The 18,781-nt window shown below is 39.6% G+C and overlaps 1 protein-coding gene across 10 annotated transcripts in view; it reads left to right on the top strand.

Annotated features, from left to right (window-relative positions):
- Window positions 1-18,781, top strand: part of gulp1a (GULP PTB domain containing engulfment adaptor 1a) — a 95,473-nt gene that overhangs the window by 58,283 nt on the left and 18,409 nt on the right. For 6 of the 10 annotated variants that reach the window (XM_040027578.1, XM_040027577.1, XM_040027586.1 and 3 more), the window contains one exon: window positions 5,932-6,012. In XM_040027578.1, the coding sequence (XP_039883512.1) occupies window positions 5,932-6,012 (81 nt within the window). The other 4 variants (XM_040027583.1, XM_040027581.1, XM_040027584.1 and 1 more) reach the window with 4 other exon arrangements.

The raw sequence follows: 18,781 nt of genomic DNA, 5'->3' as shown, positions 1-18,781 counted from the left end.
ATCAACCCCTGGTGGCCATTACGAACACTGTAGATTTTAAGACTAAAAGCTACATGCATCTATCTGTGCCTTAAATCGTACACAGAGTTCCTGTACTTAACCTCTACATGTTCTGACGCCTCTGTTAGTAACAGTGAGAGCTCATCTGTGTGGACACTGTCTCTGTGAATGGTGCTGGAGTGTTGTGACATGAGATAGCAGAAATGTTGTTGTGATAGGTCTTGGCTTCAGAACTGTACCCCCACCTCATGAAAAACATGAAGCGCATTAAACTGAAATGAGGAGGACAGCGTGAGTGGCAGCGCCGCGCCGACTTGTGCGAGATTTGATTATGATTTATATTTTGATCTCCTCCTTGTGTCTAAAAAGCAGAGCAGGAGCAACCTCATCTGCCTGTTTGGATCAGCCTCCTCTGATACACTTTTAATAAAAGTGGTCAGTTGCTTGTCCTCAAGTATTTGGACTTCAATGAGATGCTCAAAGGTTTTTGAAGGAGAGATTCAGATCGACAGTTTCCTGAATAGCCCGCTGGGACACGACATTTGCATAACGCTTTAGATGTTGACATAGAAAAATCTCAATAAGAAGACAAAGTAGGCTGCCGATTCAGCTGTTTGTCAGCTCCAATTTTGTTTTTGCATCGCCCCTGCCCACTTTGAGGTCACTCCCGGGCAGTTCATCTCTATGTGATAAAAACTGAATGTCAGATTTTAAAGCAGTGTAACACTTGGAGCTGCCGGTACTCACACTTTGAGCCGTAAATGTTTTCAGAGTGCAGAGAAAAAGGAAAAGGTATTATTAAGTTGACATCATCTCACAGGGAGGCTTTTTGTGCTCCAAGTTAGAGAAGTGTTGTTACTTCTACTTCATAATGTTTTGGCCGTACTGCTGAGTTGATTGATGCCAAGATGTTGACCTAAGGCTGTTGCCAGGGTGCATAGTGTGATGATGAATCACACACTGCAGCAAAAGGGTCAGCCTGCAACCTCTGGCGAGATGGCTTTTATGGCTCATCTGTGGTATGCCCCTGTGCATCACAGCAAAATAGTCCCTGTCCAAAGGGGTCTCTTGTTTTGCACATGTGAAACTCCTTTTGGACAAACTGTGGGCGGAGGAAGTTGGGTTTGAATGTCAAGTATCTTGTGTCTAGGCAAACGCTTCTTGTTGAGCTTGCAAGCCCCATCATCTCTGCTTACTGTAGTCCTTAGCGCACCACCATCTGGCCCACAGCTGAAAACTATTAAGATCCTCTGAAACTTCCTCTTCACTATTCCACCCCAGTTTGGAGGCAAGTAAGTAGCTTTTTATCTCGGCTCTGTTGTTGTTTGCATGTTTCTCTCCATACAGCAGGTCTTTTCCCCCTCTCTCCTCTCCTTTTAAAGAGTAGAAGGGGAGAGGTGCCTTTCTTTTATAAAATATGTCAGGATTTTGCATTTGATACACCTCAGATGAAAGTGCTGGGCTGTGAGAGAGCAGGACTGCCTTCCAGATTAGACACCAAAAACACCACGGTTGATTCAGTGGAGGAATCCTGGCACCAAATTCATAAACAGATTGTATTTGCGATGGCTTGCACTTAGGCAGCGAGACTTCAGAGCCGAGGCGAGAGCAAAGTGAGGAAAACAAAGGATCTTTGTTGATTTTTCTTTGCTGGGGCATCGTGTTGGGACCACAGTGCACACTCTGCTCTTATCCCAGGTTGAAAGCGCGCTGCCTTTTGAGTGCATATGGTTTGGATTAGTGAGCGGCTGAGGGGGATTTTTAAATGGGACATTAACTTTGCTTTCTTGCTTTCATTTGAAGCATTTTGAAACATTTTGGGGTTTGTTAAACTTTTGCGTTTTTCCGTGCGTTGACTGGGCTTGAAAGAGGAAGACCGCACAGGGTCAGAGTAGGTTGCACTCAGCTCCAGTAAGTTTCTTTCCCAAGCTAAATTCCAAATGTATGAGTCACTGAAGGTGAGTTGTCAGAATCTGGACATGGTTTTTGGAAGGACGAGAATCTAAGTAAGTAGATGCTGCTTCACTTTTTCCACTAGCCTTGCTCGTAATTCACAAACAAAATTCAGCCTACATAGAATGTACTGTGTAATTAAGTCTCTTAGCCTGTGTGTGTGTGCGTGCGCTCGCGTGCGTGTGTGTTACAGTACAATGTAAAGGCTCTCTGGGCTTTTATTGCCATTTAATTATTGACATGTGCTCATTTGCTTTTCTTGTTAGTCTTAATACTATTAATTCTTTCTTAATTGACCATTGAAGTGAGTATACAGTGGACTGTTGTTGAGGAATTCAGAAGAACACGGTGCTTCCTCTGCAGCTGGTAAACATTTAAGAAGACTGACGACATTTGCAGCTCAGTGTTAAGTCCGTGTGTTTGTGTGTGCGTGTGTGTGTGTGCGTGTGTGATCCGGGTTCTGCCGTTCTCCTGAGAGGGTGCTGTTGAATCACCAGACAGGAAGCTATTAAAACAGGCGCGACACTTCAGCTGTCAATCAAAATGAGTGATATCACAGTCAAGTGTCAGGTGAACCACTGCACTACGTCCAAGTATGTCACAAACAAACAAAAAGGTTGCCAGGCCTTTTTCCACTGTGGATGCCAGAATGAGGCAATCTTTGTTTTAAGACGTTAAAGCTCTTAGCTGTGACTTTTAGGGAGGTCGTGTAAACCACTCTGCACGATTATGGATTCAGGCCAGTTCCGTCCATTTTTTTTTTTTGTTGTCTTTTTAATGGTTCACTTTTGGATCCATGTATCCAGTCTTTCCAATCATTTGTTCTTACAAATTTTTTTGGCCTTCAGTATCCCTTATTGCGCTTTTAAGGAAAAGAAAAGGGTAGAACACAGCTCCCTGTGGGAGCATATTTTTTTGTAATTTTCAAGTCTATTTTATCTTTAATTTTCAGGTGTACTACACCTCCAGAGTCCTGCTTTAGGTTAAAAAGGCTTTTTATGCTCTCGATGGCTCACACCCCCTCATGCTTTCTGCTGCTCTCTCCCCAATTTCAAATGGAAAAAAACGAAAAATAAAACAACCCATACTGACGCTATCAAAATACCAGAAACCATTAAAAGGAAGATGAGTCTTTTAAGACAGTTTTATTCTGCAGCAAACACATATCTGTTGCTTCGAAGAGAAAGGTAAGAATGCACTTAAATCTAAATATACAGTCCCAGGTAGCAAAGCAGCGATGGCAAACCAAATACTGCAAAGTAGTTTGATGCAGAGATCTGCAGAGTTTGCTTTCCCTGTCGCCTTTGGCTAAATGCACATAATAATAGTGTCCTTGCGGTTCACCTGCCTATGTGATGCTTGCAACGGCATCATGTGTGGCTTAAGCAAGAACACGTCGGTCTCTTTCAGCAGTCGATTTTCTCTTCTAGCTGACTGAGGAATGTCAGAGTCTCCACCCTGAAGCTTGTTCCATTTAAAATTTCTACAACCTTTTCAAGGGCCTCTGTCAGAGGAAAAAAAAAAGCTCCCCTTACAGCGAGAGCCCACTACATTGTGTGTGTTTTCCCCTCAGTGATGTGCCTCACATCATTATGTTCCTCATTATGTGCACTTTAGAGTGTTTCATTTTTCAGTCTGTTAAATGCAGGTTCAGAAATACGTTGATTTCTGTCATTGATGAGTCTTCTTTTCAAAACGATGTTGTGTTTGTTTGTCAGAATCTCTCCCCTCGGTAATAAAGATACGAGACTCAGACACAGCCTCAGTCAGAGCTAATGATCCGTTACCCTCCCATGTCGCGGTGATCGATTCATTTTGTAACGCTTAACTTTTAATCTTATTTCTCAGCCCTATGGAGTATTGGCTGATAATTGTGTTCATATTATAACCCATTTTATAAATGTCGTCATTTGTTCACAATTGCCGATGAACATAAACATCGTCGGAGTTTGTTGCAGTGGGAGCTGATGAAGGGAGGTAATGGCAGAGAGGCCAAAGTAACAACCACCTGAACTGAGGTCTTATTTGGTTACATTTTACCAAGCTAACCAAACTGCTGAATGAAGTCACTGAAGTGGAATTTTCTACAAATGATCACATAAACATTGTGACAAAGTCCCAACTGTTCTGAGGCCAAAGTATATGTTTCATAGCTGCGGGTGTCAGTTCTGTGAATCGATATGTGTCTCCATATTAGAGCCTGGCTGCTTTGTGCCAAATCACGGTGCTGCTATTGTCTGTCTCTGGGTTTAGCTCAGCTCACATCCTCTGTGTTTTGAATTGGGTCTAATAAGCAGTGTTTGTGTTTCAGTCTCCTCTGACTGTCTGGGTTCTTTTGGATGATGCTTTTTGAGCTACTAAGTTGCCAAGTTTTGCAATAAATTAATCATACAAAAACAATTCATAAGTCACTTTTCAGAAGAAAATGGTAAACACTGCCTCACAGCTCTAACACACAACTTGCAGCTCACATTCACAGCTGTGAAAATGAAAGCACGCTCTTTCATTTGTAGCAGTTCATGTATCATAACATAATTTTCTTTAAAAAAACCCATCTGGTTCTTATTGCGTTCTAAAACTATTTAAAAATATTTCTGTTTAAGAAGTTAATCATTTATTCGTTGAGCTCTGAGGAAATTCCCTCGAATCTTTCAAGTCACATGACGTTTTACAAGAATGGGCTGTTTGGACAGCGGGGTGTTTTCTGTATATCCATCAGTTGATGAATGACATAACTGAGATTTAATACGCTTAATAGACTTTTTTATGTGTCACAGCTAACAAGAAAAATGATTAATTTCATTGGCTATTCTAGGATGTTCCTTGTAGAGAGCAAACACCAAACCCTTTTTTTAATTAAATGTGTCAGTTTGGATCATGTTGAAATTTAGCAGCTTGTACAAGATTTGTTGTTTCATCAACCCCAAACTTTTAATAGCTCAGTATTTGCATTGTAAATGTAAGAGAGGGGAAAGCTGTGTTCATTTCCTTTATAGCCCGTATCATGTGTTTGTAGAGGCAAAGATTGAAAGAGCTGTTGTGTGCCAGTCCTTGCACATTTCCCACCAGCAAATGTGTAAAGAATTATGATTGTGCGGGTCACTGACAGCTACCTGGTTCTGGACAGTTTGTCCTTGCAGTCCTCTCCAAAGCTGGGCTCTCATGGGGAACTGATGCAAAAGCTCGGAAGCAGTCAAAGCAGTGTCACATTTGGAGACATTGTGGAGGTGGATGCTTTGCATTCCCAAAAGAAATCACTACTTTTGTTTCTGTGAGGTAGCAATGTCAATGTGCTGTACAGTTTGTCTGTTTGGACGCATCCCGCATGCATTACTGCAGCTACAGTAGGTTTAAAGAAAGAAGGACGAAATCTGACTTTTATCCATGTTTCACATCATCTCTCACTTTATCCATTATCAGTATTACTCAAATCCTTTTGGTTCTTTGTCTTTCTGTAATGTAATAAAAACCTGGAGATGATTAGTAACAGCTAAACAAACGAACATGTGTGTATGTGTGCATTTGCTTAGCTGAAAAATGTGCCCTAGTTCTGCTGGAAAGATTTGAACATTAATGCCAGCGCCTGTAAGAGGATCATGGTAAACAATGCAGCGTTTTACCGTGCAGCTTTGTTGCTTCCCTTTGGTACAAATCACCATTCTTAGACACACCTTCTACCGTTAAACAGCAAGAACAGTGAGTTCTGTTTTATCGGCAGCACAAGGTTAAAGGCACCACAGATGAGATGAGAATGACGTGGCTCCATGGTAAACAAATGTAACGCAGAGACACTGAGAGTTTAATTTTTATGCTTTCTGACAGCAAATGCTTGCCTCACTCTAAGAGGGTGGGATTATTCTCTCCTCTTTTGTTTTTCAAAGAAAACTTTAGACTGTTTGTTTTTTCGACTTTCTGCCTTTTGCTGAATGCTTGTGGTGGAAACCATTTTTAACTCGCGTCTCCCTGCTGCTTTTCCAGGTGGAATATTGGCAGATATTCAGGAGGGACCACAGAGACGCACAGTTTCCACTATGAACCGCGCCTTCAACAGGAAAAAAGGTGAGCGCACATATCCGCCGCTTGTGTAGCTCATAAACCTGAGCTATGTCTGACATTGTTTGTTGTTAAACATCCTCAATGTGTACCATCAACTGTGTCAGTGGGCAGGGTATACCTCAAAGCACTGTGCCAGTGGTGTTACACAGTCTTTCCTAACTTTCAGGGCATCTTTGGATTCAGTTCATTTCAGTACACAACCATAATCAACTCACGGAGACTTTAAACACCCTCAGCATAAATAATGCATCATAATGAAACACACGCCCACACTAGTTTTTGTTTCAGAGAGATCTGGGAATCCTTCCTGGTGGTGCGTTCAAATGCTGAAGTGAGGCGTTTCCATTCTGTTGTTACATGGCGGTGACACTAGAGAACCCAACAGGAAATACAAATCCTTTGTGAATGTTATAGAAACTTTGAGAGTTAGTTGCATTGAGTGGGACAGGAAAAGTATTATGTTAAGCTCAGATTGGAGGACATTGAAAGCATCTGCTACTGTCTGAGGATGCCGCAAACGGTGACCAAAATGTGGAACAGGAGAGTGGATAAACAATATCCCGATCAGGACTTCCTATTATCCCAGCTACATCCAGTAGCCACCTAAATTTGGCTGATGCTTCTTAGTTAGCAGATCAGTCAGTGGGTTCTCACACTGGTTTGAAGCAGACTGTGGGTGGGGTAGTGAAGCAAGCTGTGAGGCTGGAAAAATGGCAACACGAGGGATCTCTGAAGCTCTATCATTGGACCACTGAGAAAGCTGGAAAAGACAGACAGACAGCAGCTGTTGTTGAAGCTTTAGAAAAATGTGTATGCTAGTCTGAGGAGGATGCTATGTTGCAGAATATATAGTGCATCCCACCTACTTACAGTGGCAGCAAAAGGTGGTTCTACAAAGTACTGACTCAGGGGGCTGAATAATTATGCACACCCCACTTTGCAGTTATTTATTTGTAAAAAATGTTTGGAATCATGTATGATTTTCGTTCCACTTCTCACGTGTACACCACTTTGTGTTGGTCTTTCACGTGGAATTCCAATAAAATTGATTTATGTTTGTAGCTGTAATGTGACAAAATGTGGAAAAGGTGAAGGGGGCCAAATACTTTTGCAAGCCACTGTATATCTTGGATATCAGCCCTGCAAACTTAAACAACAAGAGATCCAAGTCCCAGTTACTAAGAGTTAGGAATGTAGATCTATGACGCGGTGATGTCACTTGGGTATTTCTTTATTTCAAGCTACAGTATCACTGAAGGGAAAGCTTGGTTTAAACATGCTCAACCACCGGTATGTTCTTTCTTTAAAAGATATTTTTAAAACATATTTTGGCTCTTTGTCTCAGAAACAATGAAAAGAAATTCTTCAGATGCCATGGCAGGAGATAAGAAAGACCAAGCAGCTTTATCTGGACGAAGCCCTCACTGTTATGGTTTTGTTTATCAAGCTTTGGAAGCTTTTGGAATAATTCAGTGAATCATGTGCAGAAATCTTTTTCGGTGAGGCTCAACTGCGGGGCTGCCATGGTAAATTTTTCCTGCGTACAGTTCATCAGTTTGGCAGCACTATAAAGTCTTCACGCTTGAAAAGCTCCCCGCGAAAAATAAATAAAAAAAAACAAACTGACTGATGTTAATGTTTATTATTTTCTCTGATGAAATGATTTCATGTTTAAGATGAAAATGATGAACCGTGCAGCTTCAAAACGCTGTTCGACAAATGTTGGCTGCGATAGATCAACAAAAACATCAAATTATTCATTAGCACAAAGCCACGGAGGACAACAAAACAGCAGAATTAGGCAGTCACGACAGCACGTATAGTTCCTGTCTCTGCAGCGTTAGACAGTTATGAGGGTTGTGCAACACTCCCGAGTCTCGAAGTGACCCTTCCCAAATGCAGAGGAGGAGATATTTGGGACTGCCGTTTGCCAAACAGCTTGATGTGTTTACCACCATCTGTCCCGCTCCCTCTGGTGTGAATCATCAGACCTGGAGAAGCCTTGGACAGCGTTGAGGAAAAGTGTCCGGGGCCCAGGTGGTGTGCCGGGCTTTAATGATATTTGGTTTTAATTCACTTTCTCCCCCCCCCCCTTCATTACGCTGACTGTTTGCGAAGGTTTTTGCAAGGGCCTCAGCTCACATAAAATTTCCATTTATAATTGCATGGAGCAAAAATGCTGCTACATTTTTATTTAATTCCTGTGGTTTTCAGCATAAACATGCACGTGTGCAGGAATGATGAAAAAAATGAATTAAAGTCATCCGAAGGCACGGTGTGAAGGACTCAAAGCAGACAGGTGAGGGCTGCTGCTAAAAGGAAAATCAGTCACAGAGAAGGCAAACATGCTCACGGGCAGACGGTCAAACTGACCACTTGTTTTTAACTGCTTACAGCTCTAAATGGTTCATCCTTTTACGTGTCTGCCATAACAGCGTGCTAAAGCTTTTTCACTAAACAGAAGGACAGCAGCTTTCTGACCTCCACCATGCACTATTACATCAGAGTAGCAACAGATGCCTGACCCTTAGGCTTCTCTGCATATTGAATTTCTGCAACACTTGTTACTGTCAGACTTTAGCAGATGGTGCCAAGAGGTTCAAGAATTCACAGTATATGATAAAAGCTTTCCCCTCCCGAAAAGATAAGATGCAAAGAGCATGAACCAAAATATTGAAAAAAGTATCTATATCCAGTCATGTGTGCGCACGGTATATTTCACCGCTTGCATTCATGCTTCATGGACCTTGATGCTGCAGCCTTCCTTTTGCAAGCCAGACCGAATGTTGATAAACAGCTTTAATGTCACCTCCTGCTTTATCCTTAAAATATCCTTAGACGAAAATGTGAATGAAGGCGTGGAATGAATGTTTGAATTAACCGGTACCTTTTAAGTGATCGAAATAAAAATCCTGTAATAAGAATAAGAGGAAGATGTGAGGTTTGTGACTCCTTTGGGAACACGACTTCCTCAGTCTCCTAATAATCTGAGCACAGCTGTGCTTAACACATTTCCATCAATCCTAAATATCAGCGGATGTGCAATATTTCATCTGCAGCCCGGCAGCCTCCTGCATGAGCTGAACAAAAGTTTGCCAGTGATTTCACGTTGGAATGAATTATTCAGTCTTTGCTGAGGTCTTAATGTGACTGAAAGAGGATAATTGCCTCTTGTTGTTGATGACATCGCTCCGTTCAATTATCATCTTTGGATTTTTGTGTCGCCATTTGAATTTATACACAAGAAAGGTTTACATCGTGTTAGCTGTTTTTTCTGTCACTTTTTAATTTGTAGTAGTTGACATCAATAGTCAACACATTATCCAACAGCTTTCTTCGGTTTCTGCACCTGTCCTGTCTGCCTCTGGCTCTTTGGGCTGGCAGCTGGCACCAAAAACTGGTCCACCACACTGATTTATCTTTGTTGTCTCTGTGTAGGCCTGCGTTTTGTGGGCGCAAACACGTCTAGCAGGTATTACCTGCAGGGATCTTGATAATTTTTATCTCCTGTGCTGATTGCTCCATGGTCCTGGACGTGACTTGCACTGAAGAGTTGAACTCTATGAGAAGCACTTAAAAATATTGCTCTTTTAGCTTGTTAGGAACCATCATTGTATCCTACTGAGTTTTTTAAGTGATGGCATGACGTTGAAAATGATGACTGTTTAACTCTTCAATGCTGATTACTTCTAATGCAATCCTGTCTGTAGGCAGCGTTTGCTGTCGGGCATAGGGTTATTTTGAGCAGGCCAGGAAGTCAAACTCGGCCTCCGTCCCAGCAGATCAGCTGATCTTAGTGTTACAGATCTCTGGGCTGGGCTTTCTAAGCTGCATTAGCTCGTTCAGTGTTGCCGTTTCTTGGCACGCTGCTTTGCAGCCCACCTCCACCTCATCTCCACCTTTCATGCTGTGTTCATGGGGAAAACTTTCATGGGTAATCCATGCCATTGCTGTCTGACGCTGCTCTGTTTTGGCTGAGACTTGCTGATGTGGCTTTCCAACATTCCAATTGCCTGTTAGAGGAAGAAGAGTTATTTGATTCCTCAACAAAGCCATACTGCTCTGGTATTTCCATTCCCAGTAATTTATAAAAATATATGATCACCTTGTGATTTCGATGGTCCTGAGTGAAATTCAGATTTTGTTGCACAGACACGTTGATTTCACCTTATGGTCATTTTGATGGATGAGTTTTATGGTGCCATTTAGTTGTTTTGGATCCTGTTGAGCAAAAAAGAAGTAAATAACAAAACAAGTATTAAGAAGTATTTAACTGTAACACTGGGTGGTTAAAGTACCAAACAAAGAACTCCACTCTTACTTACCAAGCTGCACTTACGTTACCTCACGTAGTGCAGCAACAATTCTGATTTGCCAGTATTAAATTCTCATAAATTGTTATTAGGGCAGCGCAGTATGGCCAAAAATATTTATCACGATATATATATATATTTGAAAATTTGCGATAATGATATAACTGACGATATAATTGATGTGAGACAAAATACTTTACAACTCCGCAACTTTGATTTTTTTTTGCACTAATAATGTATTTTCACTTAAACAAGCAGCTGTTTTTTATCTGCATTAAAGTTATATAAAAATTAACAGTGCAAATGCAAATTCCTCGCTGACAGTTTAACCAAAAGGCATTTCCAGTGGAAATTGGTCGACATATCCTCAGCATAACCATGTATAATATCCACAAAACTTAAAAAGAGGTTATACACACACAATACGGTAACATTATGTTGAAGCACAGTACGTACGTCTCCTGCCTACGATAGCGGTAAAGCTCCGACAAACCATCAAGCGGTGCGGCTTCGTAGCTTATCAAAGTCGTACTAAAACATTTTTCGACAGATTTTTGAGCGCCGTGTACCACATAAAATTGGTTTGGTCAGAAATCCAAGGATTTTAAGAGCGACTTATTTTCCGAAAAACATGGTAATAACGACGGCCCGCTTGCATGCTCTACCAAAAATTGTGCTTTGGTGTGTATCTGTCGGACGAAAGCCATACCAGTTCCACATCGCTGAAGTTGCACCAATTGATGAACCAATTCTGGTTCATCTGTCATTCAACAATCCGCTTTCGCCCTTCTAATTTTCCGTCGCCGCCATGCCTTTTCTGCCATGTGCGTATAAAAACAAAGGCATGGTACATGCATGTTTTACCCATGTTCTATTGCGATATTTCATTTCTTATCATTGCCTAACATTATACCGGTATTACCATGAACGGTATGATATGGCCCAGCCCTAATTTTTATTATTTTTAATCAAATAAAAGCAATAGGTTTCTTTAAAAAAATGTAAGGCAGTGTGTTTATTCTGTGGTTCTAATGCTGAGCATCTTTTCACCCTGTCATCAAATATTGTTGCTTTGTCCAATCCTGCTGGCAAAAGGTGTCCTGATGGACTGGCCAAGAGATAAGTGGCGCTTTTTAAAAAAGAGACACACTGCTTTTGGGAGCTAGAACGATTGGTGGTGCAGTTACATCATTTAAGAAAATATCATTGGTTTTTCTGGGTTAAAATGTCCCCTAGACATGAACCCTGCACAATACAAAATGATACTCAGCCACTGTGTTTAAATGTGACAGAGTACTTAAAGCAGTAACACGTGCTAAGTTTTTCTGTAATCCGATGCTTCATGACACCAAAATCAAGGGACACTTTGTGCCTGAGAAGCATTTTTTACCAGAAAGAGTGTTTTGCTAAAAAGTTGTAGTGTAGCTAAGCTCATTAGATCCAACCTAATGAGCATTACAATCTGTGTGTTTGAAATAATTTTACAATGCTACTTTGAAAGATGACTCCTAACTAATCTAATATTTCTGTATTAAATAAAAAAAAAAAAAAAAGAAATTCTGTGTAAATGGTGAAGTAACACAAGCTTGAAAACCGTTGTTGGACAGTGCAGCAAATCAGTGCACTGTCCTGTGACAGCGCGGACCACTTTCAACTTCACTTGATATCTCTGCAACACAACACACAGGCATCACAACACGGGGGAAAAGCTATGGTCTCTGTTGAAAGGTTTAGTTCATTTTAGAAGGTTTTGAACATTTTAAAATGAGGGCTTTGAAATGCTTTACACAAAAGTACCTTTAACAAAATTTCTGCAGAAGCTCAGCTGGTTAATGAGGGTTCTCAATCATTCCAACTGCAATATGACTTTTATTGCAATATCTACATGGCTACAGATAGTTGCTGAATCCTCTACCATATAATAAACTAAAGTTAATGAGAAGAGGATTGTGCATGCGTTCTATTTGTTCTTATTGTTGCTATAAAAATGGTCAGATGTTCTCTATCCACCATTATGATTATATTTAACTGAAAGCACCCACATAGAAAATTAGATATGGATGGATGGGCTTTTTAATTTTGCCGTGGCCATCACAGCTGAATGGCTGGACTAAATAAATACCAGTCCAAGTGATGTTCATTCCTGAAATGATCCCTCTAACTATTACACAAGCCATCATTATTGGTTTGCGATACGATCGGAGCACAAATAAGTAGTAACCGTTTAATTCATGCATGTCTGATTGCCTTGTCCTGAGAGAACACTGCAGTGTGAGAGGAGAGGCTGTATTGTCCTTGCCTTAACATCTGCTCTGTCAGTGTTATTTTGTAAAGCCGCACGGCCATTTGCATGATCCTTAAGCGTTTCCTTTTTTGGCCTTAAAATCTGCATTAGCTCTGAATGAGCCTGGGCTTTCTTCCTACAGTCAATATTTGCAGTTTTCTCTTCATTTTAAATTCAGTTCCCATAGTTTTTTGGCAGAATGGAGGAGTCGTATTACAATAATTTACAGGAGCTTGACACAAAATCATAAGCATTTGTAGAACATAATTAACTTCAGTACAGTAGCTCTGCAATAATGAAACCACAGTGAACCTTGTAATGTTCAGTTTGTACTTGCAGAGAGCTTTCATTTCTGAGGCACTGTATTGCAGTGTTGTTGGTACTGACTTGCATTAAATTGCAGGGCAGTTGTGACATTTTTGTCCATTTCCCCAAATGTACTGTATATGATGAAGGCGAAACCTCAAGAGATTTCTTCTCAGAAGAATTACTGTCCCCATGTCTGTGTGATTGCAACAGTTTTACTTCATTTATGTAGCTCACCACATGTACTTCTTTTTGAGAAGTACAGTTTAAACTCTCCAAGTCTTTATCTCAGCGTAACACTCTCCCACAAGTCTGCAGTAGAATTGTGGTTTAGGTCTGCTCTGCTTGGAGCCCATTTGAAGTTGTCTTCTGCTTGATGGAGAGCTGTGCATAGCCAGCACATTCATTGTGTGTCATTGATTGAGCACTGCAGTGAATTAGTCTATTGCCTGCACTCGTCTTGTGGCTGTATAAAAAAAAAAAAAAAAGTGCACTTACAGCGTGGCACTCAAGCTCGACAAGGCAAGGACAAGGAATATTAGGCAGTTTCTCTGTGACCACAATACTCTATGCAATTTTTGACTTAAGCATTTCATTATTTTTCTAATTAGCTTTAGTAGTAACAGACATCCATCCATCCAGCCACCCATCAACCCGTTTTTTTTAAACCCCTTATCCAATTCAAGGTCTAGCTGACGTTGGCGTCTTTCCCGGTTTACTGTAGTACAGTCATTGTATTATATTATTAATAGGAGGAATTTATTTTTATGTTCCATGCTGTAATGCCAATATTTGCAAAGTTCTACACAGAAAAACAAGAGACAAAGCCTGGATTTAATTTAATGACACACTATTTAAATCACTTGATACATAAATACAACATTAAAGATCTTAAAAATAGATCTAGGAACTGAACAGCAAATTGCAAAATACAATTTCTGTGCTTTTCAAATTTGCTTTTAATGTATTTCTTTATGTATTACTTAATAAAGAAAAATAAAATACAGAAGCAAACAAGATTGCATGAAATGAATAATGCCCAAATGCAAAGAGAACATAAGAAGTAAATGCAAAACCTAAAATTTAAGAACAATTGAAGGAATAATGAACGCATTATCTGGTCATTTTAATCCACAGGTACTTGTATTGTATCTGGTGCATTTTTATTTGCAACATATCCGTGGATTTCACTCAGTGTAGTTTAAAGTTGATAAAGTAAATGCAGTATTTTTTTTTTCTTCACACTGTTGACATGAAGAACTTTTTAAAAGTAGAGCTTGAGCTGAAGAAACTGTCAGAAATCGTAAAATACAACTGTTAGCTTGTGGATAAGAGATTTTTTTAATAATGGTGTATTAGATGAAACTGCTGGACAACAAGGGTGTTGGTCTCGTTTCCTTCCAGTGCACCACATTAAAATGTTTATCAGGCAATCTCATGTTCAGTTGTTTTTCTTTTGTTTTCTTTGTTCTTTTTCTTCATCATTATTAGTGAAACCTGCAGTGGAGGACCATCACTTCTCCAAAGCTGCTTCTTTGTATTGTTTCAGTGTGAAATTTTACTTTTAGCCACAAGCAAACGTTGTTTATTTCTTTTGTTTTTACTCTAGTCCAGCGATTAAACCATTTGTATCTGTCTACTCTGTGTAATTAGAGCAGGCATTCATGGGCGGTATTTCTGCTGCAAGTTCACCAGCTTGCCGATTGATTTTCAACAAGAGGCAGTTTTTTGAAAATAAAGCAGTATTCTGGAACAATAGTGGATCACTTTTGGGTGAAGTTGTTTACAGTAATTCATTATACTTAGAACTTAAAGCTTCTTTCTTTTTTTCTCCTTTTCAACCAGCATGCTTACTTGTGCGATACAATGCCACATTGGATTTTAAATCAAACCATCAAGATGTGATGCAGTCTACACTTTTGTTATTTCAAGCTTTACTTCAAAAGGTTTCACTTCAGTTTTGTCGTAACTGAATAGTATGATCTGGACTTGGTCATTGAAGAATATGCCATTTCTTGTCTTGGATTGTACTTTGCTTTCGGTCATTATCCATTCTTATAGTGAAGTACCATCTAATCAGCATTTGTGTGAATGTGAGCAGGGAGTGTAGCTGAATTCATCCTGTCGCCGCTGAACACCAGATTCTCACCAGGTTTCACTGGCAGTCATACATGCCCATCCTGTAATATTGCCTCTGCCATGTTTGACAAATAATGTGGTATGTTTCAAATCAGTGTTTGAAGTCGAGACTCCTGTAGAAGTTTTCTGCTAAAGTCGAGTCTAATCTGGCCTTCCTGTTCTTGAGTGTAACCAGTGGTGTTTGCACCTTGTTGTAAACCTTTATGTGTCCTTCCATAAAGACATCTCACCATGCACTTTACATATTTTCTGTGGTCCTTCGAGCCGGTTCATTCCTTGTTTTTAAGAATGAAGGAAACTGTTTGGTCAATCCTGAGTTTTTTTGCTGTCTCTCTGATATGTTAATATAGTTTTTTTCAGCCTATGCACGAATAGACTGACAACTATTTGTACCTCCTATTGAGATTTCCAATCAACGGCCACCAATTTCAACATTTTGAAATCAACTTTAGACTTTTTTCCCCCTCAACTTGTCAGTTGAAACATGCATCACCTGGCCACAAAGTTGCTTTGCAATCAATTGGCCAGTTAACTTTGAGCCTCTGAAAATGGGACAGTACGTATAATAATGTCTATTATCCCTAAACAGTTGATGCAGTACCTTTTTATTAAACCTGTTGAATTAAAACTGAAGGTCTGCACTTCATTCAGATTTTAATAGTTTCATGTAAAAGCCACTGGGGTGGTGTACAGCAGCAGAATTTCAAGGACCTATTACGGACATGGCCCTAACTGTCCATATGTATTTATAAAATAAATCCCCAGGCTCATATTCTCAGGAATAAGTATAAAATAGGCATTGTTTTTGAAGGAGATCATTCTATGATGCGAAAGATATGTGAAGACAGCTCTTGTTAATAATGGTTGGAGCTGCAGTGTAACATGCATGAAGGACTTGTGACCTTTATGCAACAGAACCTGTCGCTCCAAAGTACATTACACTGTGAGACAGAGGAGCAGCGACACTTTTCCGGCTGTCAGCCCTTAAATTTTCCCTCTTCTCCACCCAACACTTGACAGTTCATCCACACAAAGTTGACCTTCAGATTCCCCGACTGTTCCTCACGCCCCAACAGTTATTTCAACTGTACACATCACTGTGGCCAGTTTTTGTCATGCTCACATAGCTGCCATTTTAAACAGCAAAGAGAGACAAAAAGCACCCCCCTCCCCCCTCTCCTTTCATCAGAGCAGTGTGTGCTGACACCTTAAAATAATGCCAGCCTACCCGCCATGCGGCTGTGTCAGCCCGCACAGCATCTCCTCCATCCTTTCTCTTGACTCCTTCTTGGAATTTAGAGTTTGCTGTAAAAGTAGGGAGGAGGCGCGTCATTCCTGTCAGTTTTCATTCAAGCTTCCCACTAGGAAATTGATTGTGCTTTAGAGGAGGCCATTGCAAGGTGTAAGCAGGTTTAATCTCATTGCACAGCTGTTAAGTAAACCTGGAAGGAATACAGTTTAAGTAGAGAAAAGTTCACAGTGCAGTGCTGGAGACTGCAAACAGACCACCACACTGATGTGTTAGTGTTGTTTAGCTGTAAGGCTGTGGGCATGTTTGCCATCAAAATGAATTGCAGAGGCATAAAATCAACTTTTTCAATTTTTTTTTTTTTTAGTCTAAATTCTTAAGATCCTGTATTTCAGTTACATGTACAGGACTGTGAAAAGTTTCAAGCCACCCATCACTTCTTTAACTTTTGCATGGAAATGGGATATATGTGCGGCAGTACAGCATATAAGGTAAGAACAGAATGAGACAGTGTGAAACCCCAAAAAATGACAGGAAAGTTTGGCTCCTCTGAAGCAAAACAGGAGGACACAAGAAGCAGTTTGAATAAGATTGTGCAAATCTCATTCTTTGTCCAGTATTTACTTCTTTTCTGTATATTGTATTTTTTTCTAACATACTAGTAGTGCAGCAAAAATAACTGCAAAATGCAGCCTTTTCTTATTTGTCCAAAGTAATTTATTTGGCGTAAACTGGAGCTATTAGTTTAAATTATTTTAGTATTTCTTTTTTTTAATTTATGTGGATTATATTACATTTGTAGCATTCGTTGTTTTTAATTTTTCTTTTAATTTTTAATTTTTTTAATTTTTTTTATAGAATTAGTTTTTTGTAAATACCAGGACATTAATAACCTGAGCTTGATATATAATAATATACTACAGTATATTTCTAAATAACAAGCTCATTCTCTTTCTCTTGACAACTGAAGAAAGAAAACATTTTGGGGTCAACTTGAATGTGAAAGTGAGGTCAGAGGTCAAATGTAACATGATATTTGGATGCCCATACACCAGTATCATTTCCTTAATACAAACAAAGACAGACGAATTTTAATCACTGTTTTGAAGATAAAAGCCATTTATGACAATTTGACCTTGATGAAGAGGTCAAAGGTAATGTGATATTTCAAATCCCCATATATCACATACTACATGCAGATGTGATTTCAATACAGGCACTGGCAGTAAGAAACATGGTTTTAAATCCTGCTATGTGGCATTAATATCACTTTGACCTGTAGATGAGTCTGTTGACACTGAAGTAGAGGTCAGAGGTCAGATATGACGGGATATTATAAATCCTTATACAACACTTTCTATATATGTTGACAATAAGCACCACACTTATAGTTACGATCTAGTGCTAAGGTTTTTTGTCAACTTTTGACCAATATATCATTAAGGTGACCTTGAAGAACTCAGTGGATGGAAGCCTAATTTTAATGGATGTCAATATAACCCCACTCTGCACACCTAGCAGATAGTTCAAAAAGTTTTTAATAACCTTTTTGAACTATCGTGTTTACAGACAGAATGAGTGAATGACATGCAAACCCTACAAAAAGATAACCTCCTTGGTGCCGATAATGATGTGTAGCTCAAGACTTCTGCACAGTACTGTGTTTTCTATTCATTTGGATAGAAAACACAGTACGGGCATTTATTTTAAAATAAACAATTTAATAAACTTAATGTGATTCATATTTCCCCATCAAAAATTACTCAAACAAGTCAACACAGTTTGCCTTACAGCTGTAAAAATAGTCAGTCGTGTTAACCCAGATTATTTTAAATGTATTGCATCCATTTAGTTTGAGTTTTAACAGCATATGGTCAAATATTACGCATTCACAATAGTTTGTATTTGTTTTTGGCAGGTAAATATCCATCACATTAAATCTGTGAATTTAAACAATTGCTAAATAAATTATTATAATCAAAACGTATAATCTCAAAAAATCTTCCAAAACATTTCGTCATTACATATTACATGCTCTTTTGCCAAAGTTTCTTTGAGAATAATATTGTAGGTTAGCAACCCTAAGCAGTCACAATTAAACAAATGCGGTGTACCACATTAACACTAATTAGAACAGACTTTAAATTCATCAAGCCACTTAGCCAGCACATGAATGTAAACAAAGTAATTAGCGTACCTGTGCAGAGGACGCGGTAAAGTTGACATCACATCGTTTGCACCTTGCAAAGTCTTGATTAACGCAATCAACCCACAGGAGTCAAGTGGCCCCAAGGTCACAGTCATGCATCTTTTGTCCCAAGATTCATTAACGAGGCGATAAGCCGTTTATGGATGTGGAAATGAAAAGCGAAAAGAATCCTTAATCAGTGGGTGATTAAGAAATGCTGAAAATGGCATAATGGGCGCTTTGGATTGTGTCATCAGTGACCTGTAATGATCTCTGAACCACCGCTCACTTTG

Source organism: Simochromis diagramma, unplaced genomic scaffold (genome assembly GCF_900408965.1).
Source record: "Simochromis diagramma unplaced genomic scaffold, fSimDia1.1 OVJJ01000343.1, whole genome shotgun sequence".
NCBI classification, from domain to species: Eukaryota; Metazoa; Chordata; class Actinopteri; order Cichliformes; family Cichlidae; genus Simochromis; species Simochromis diagramma.
This window is presented reverse-complemented; position numbering and strand designations above follow the sequence as displayed.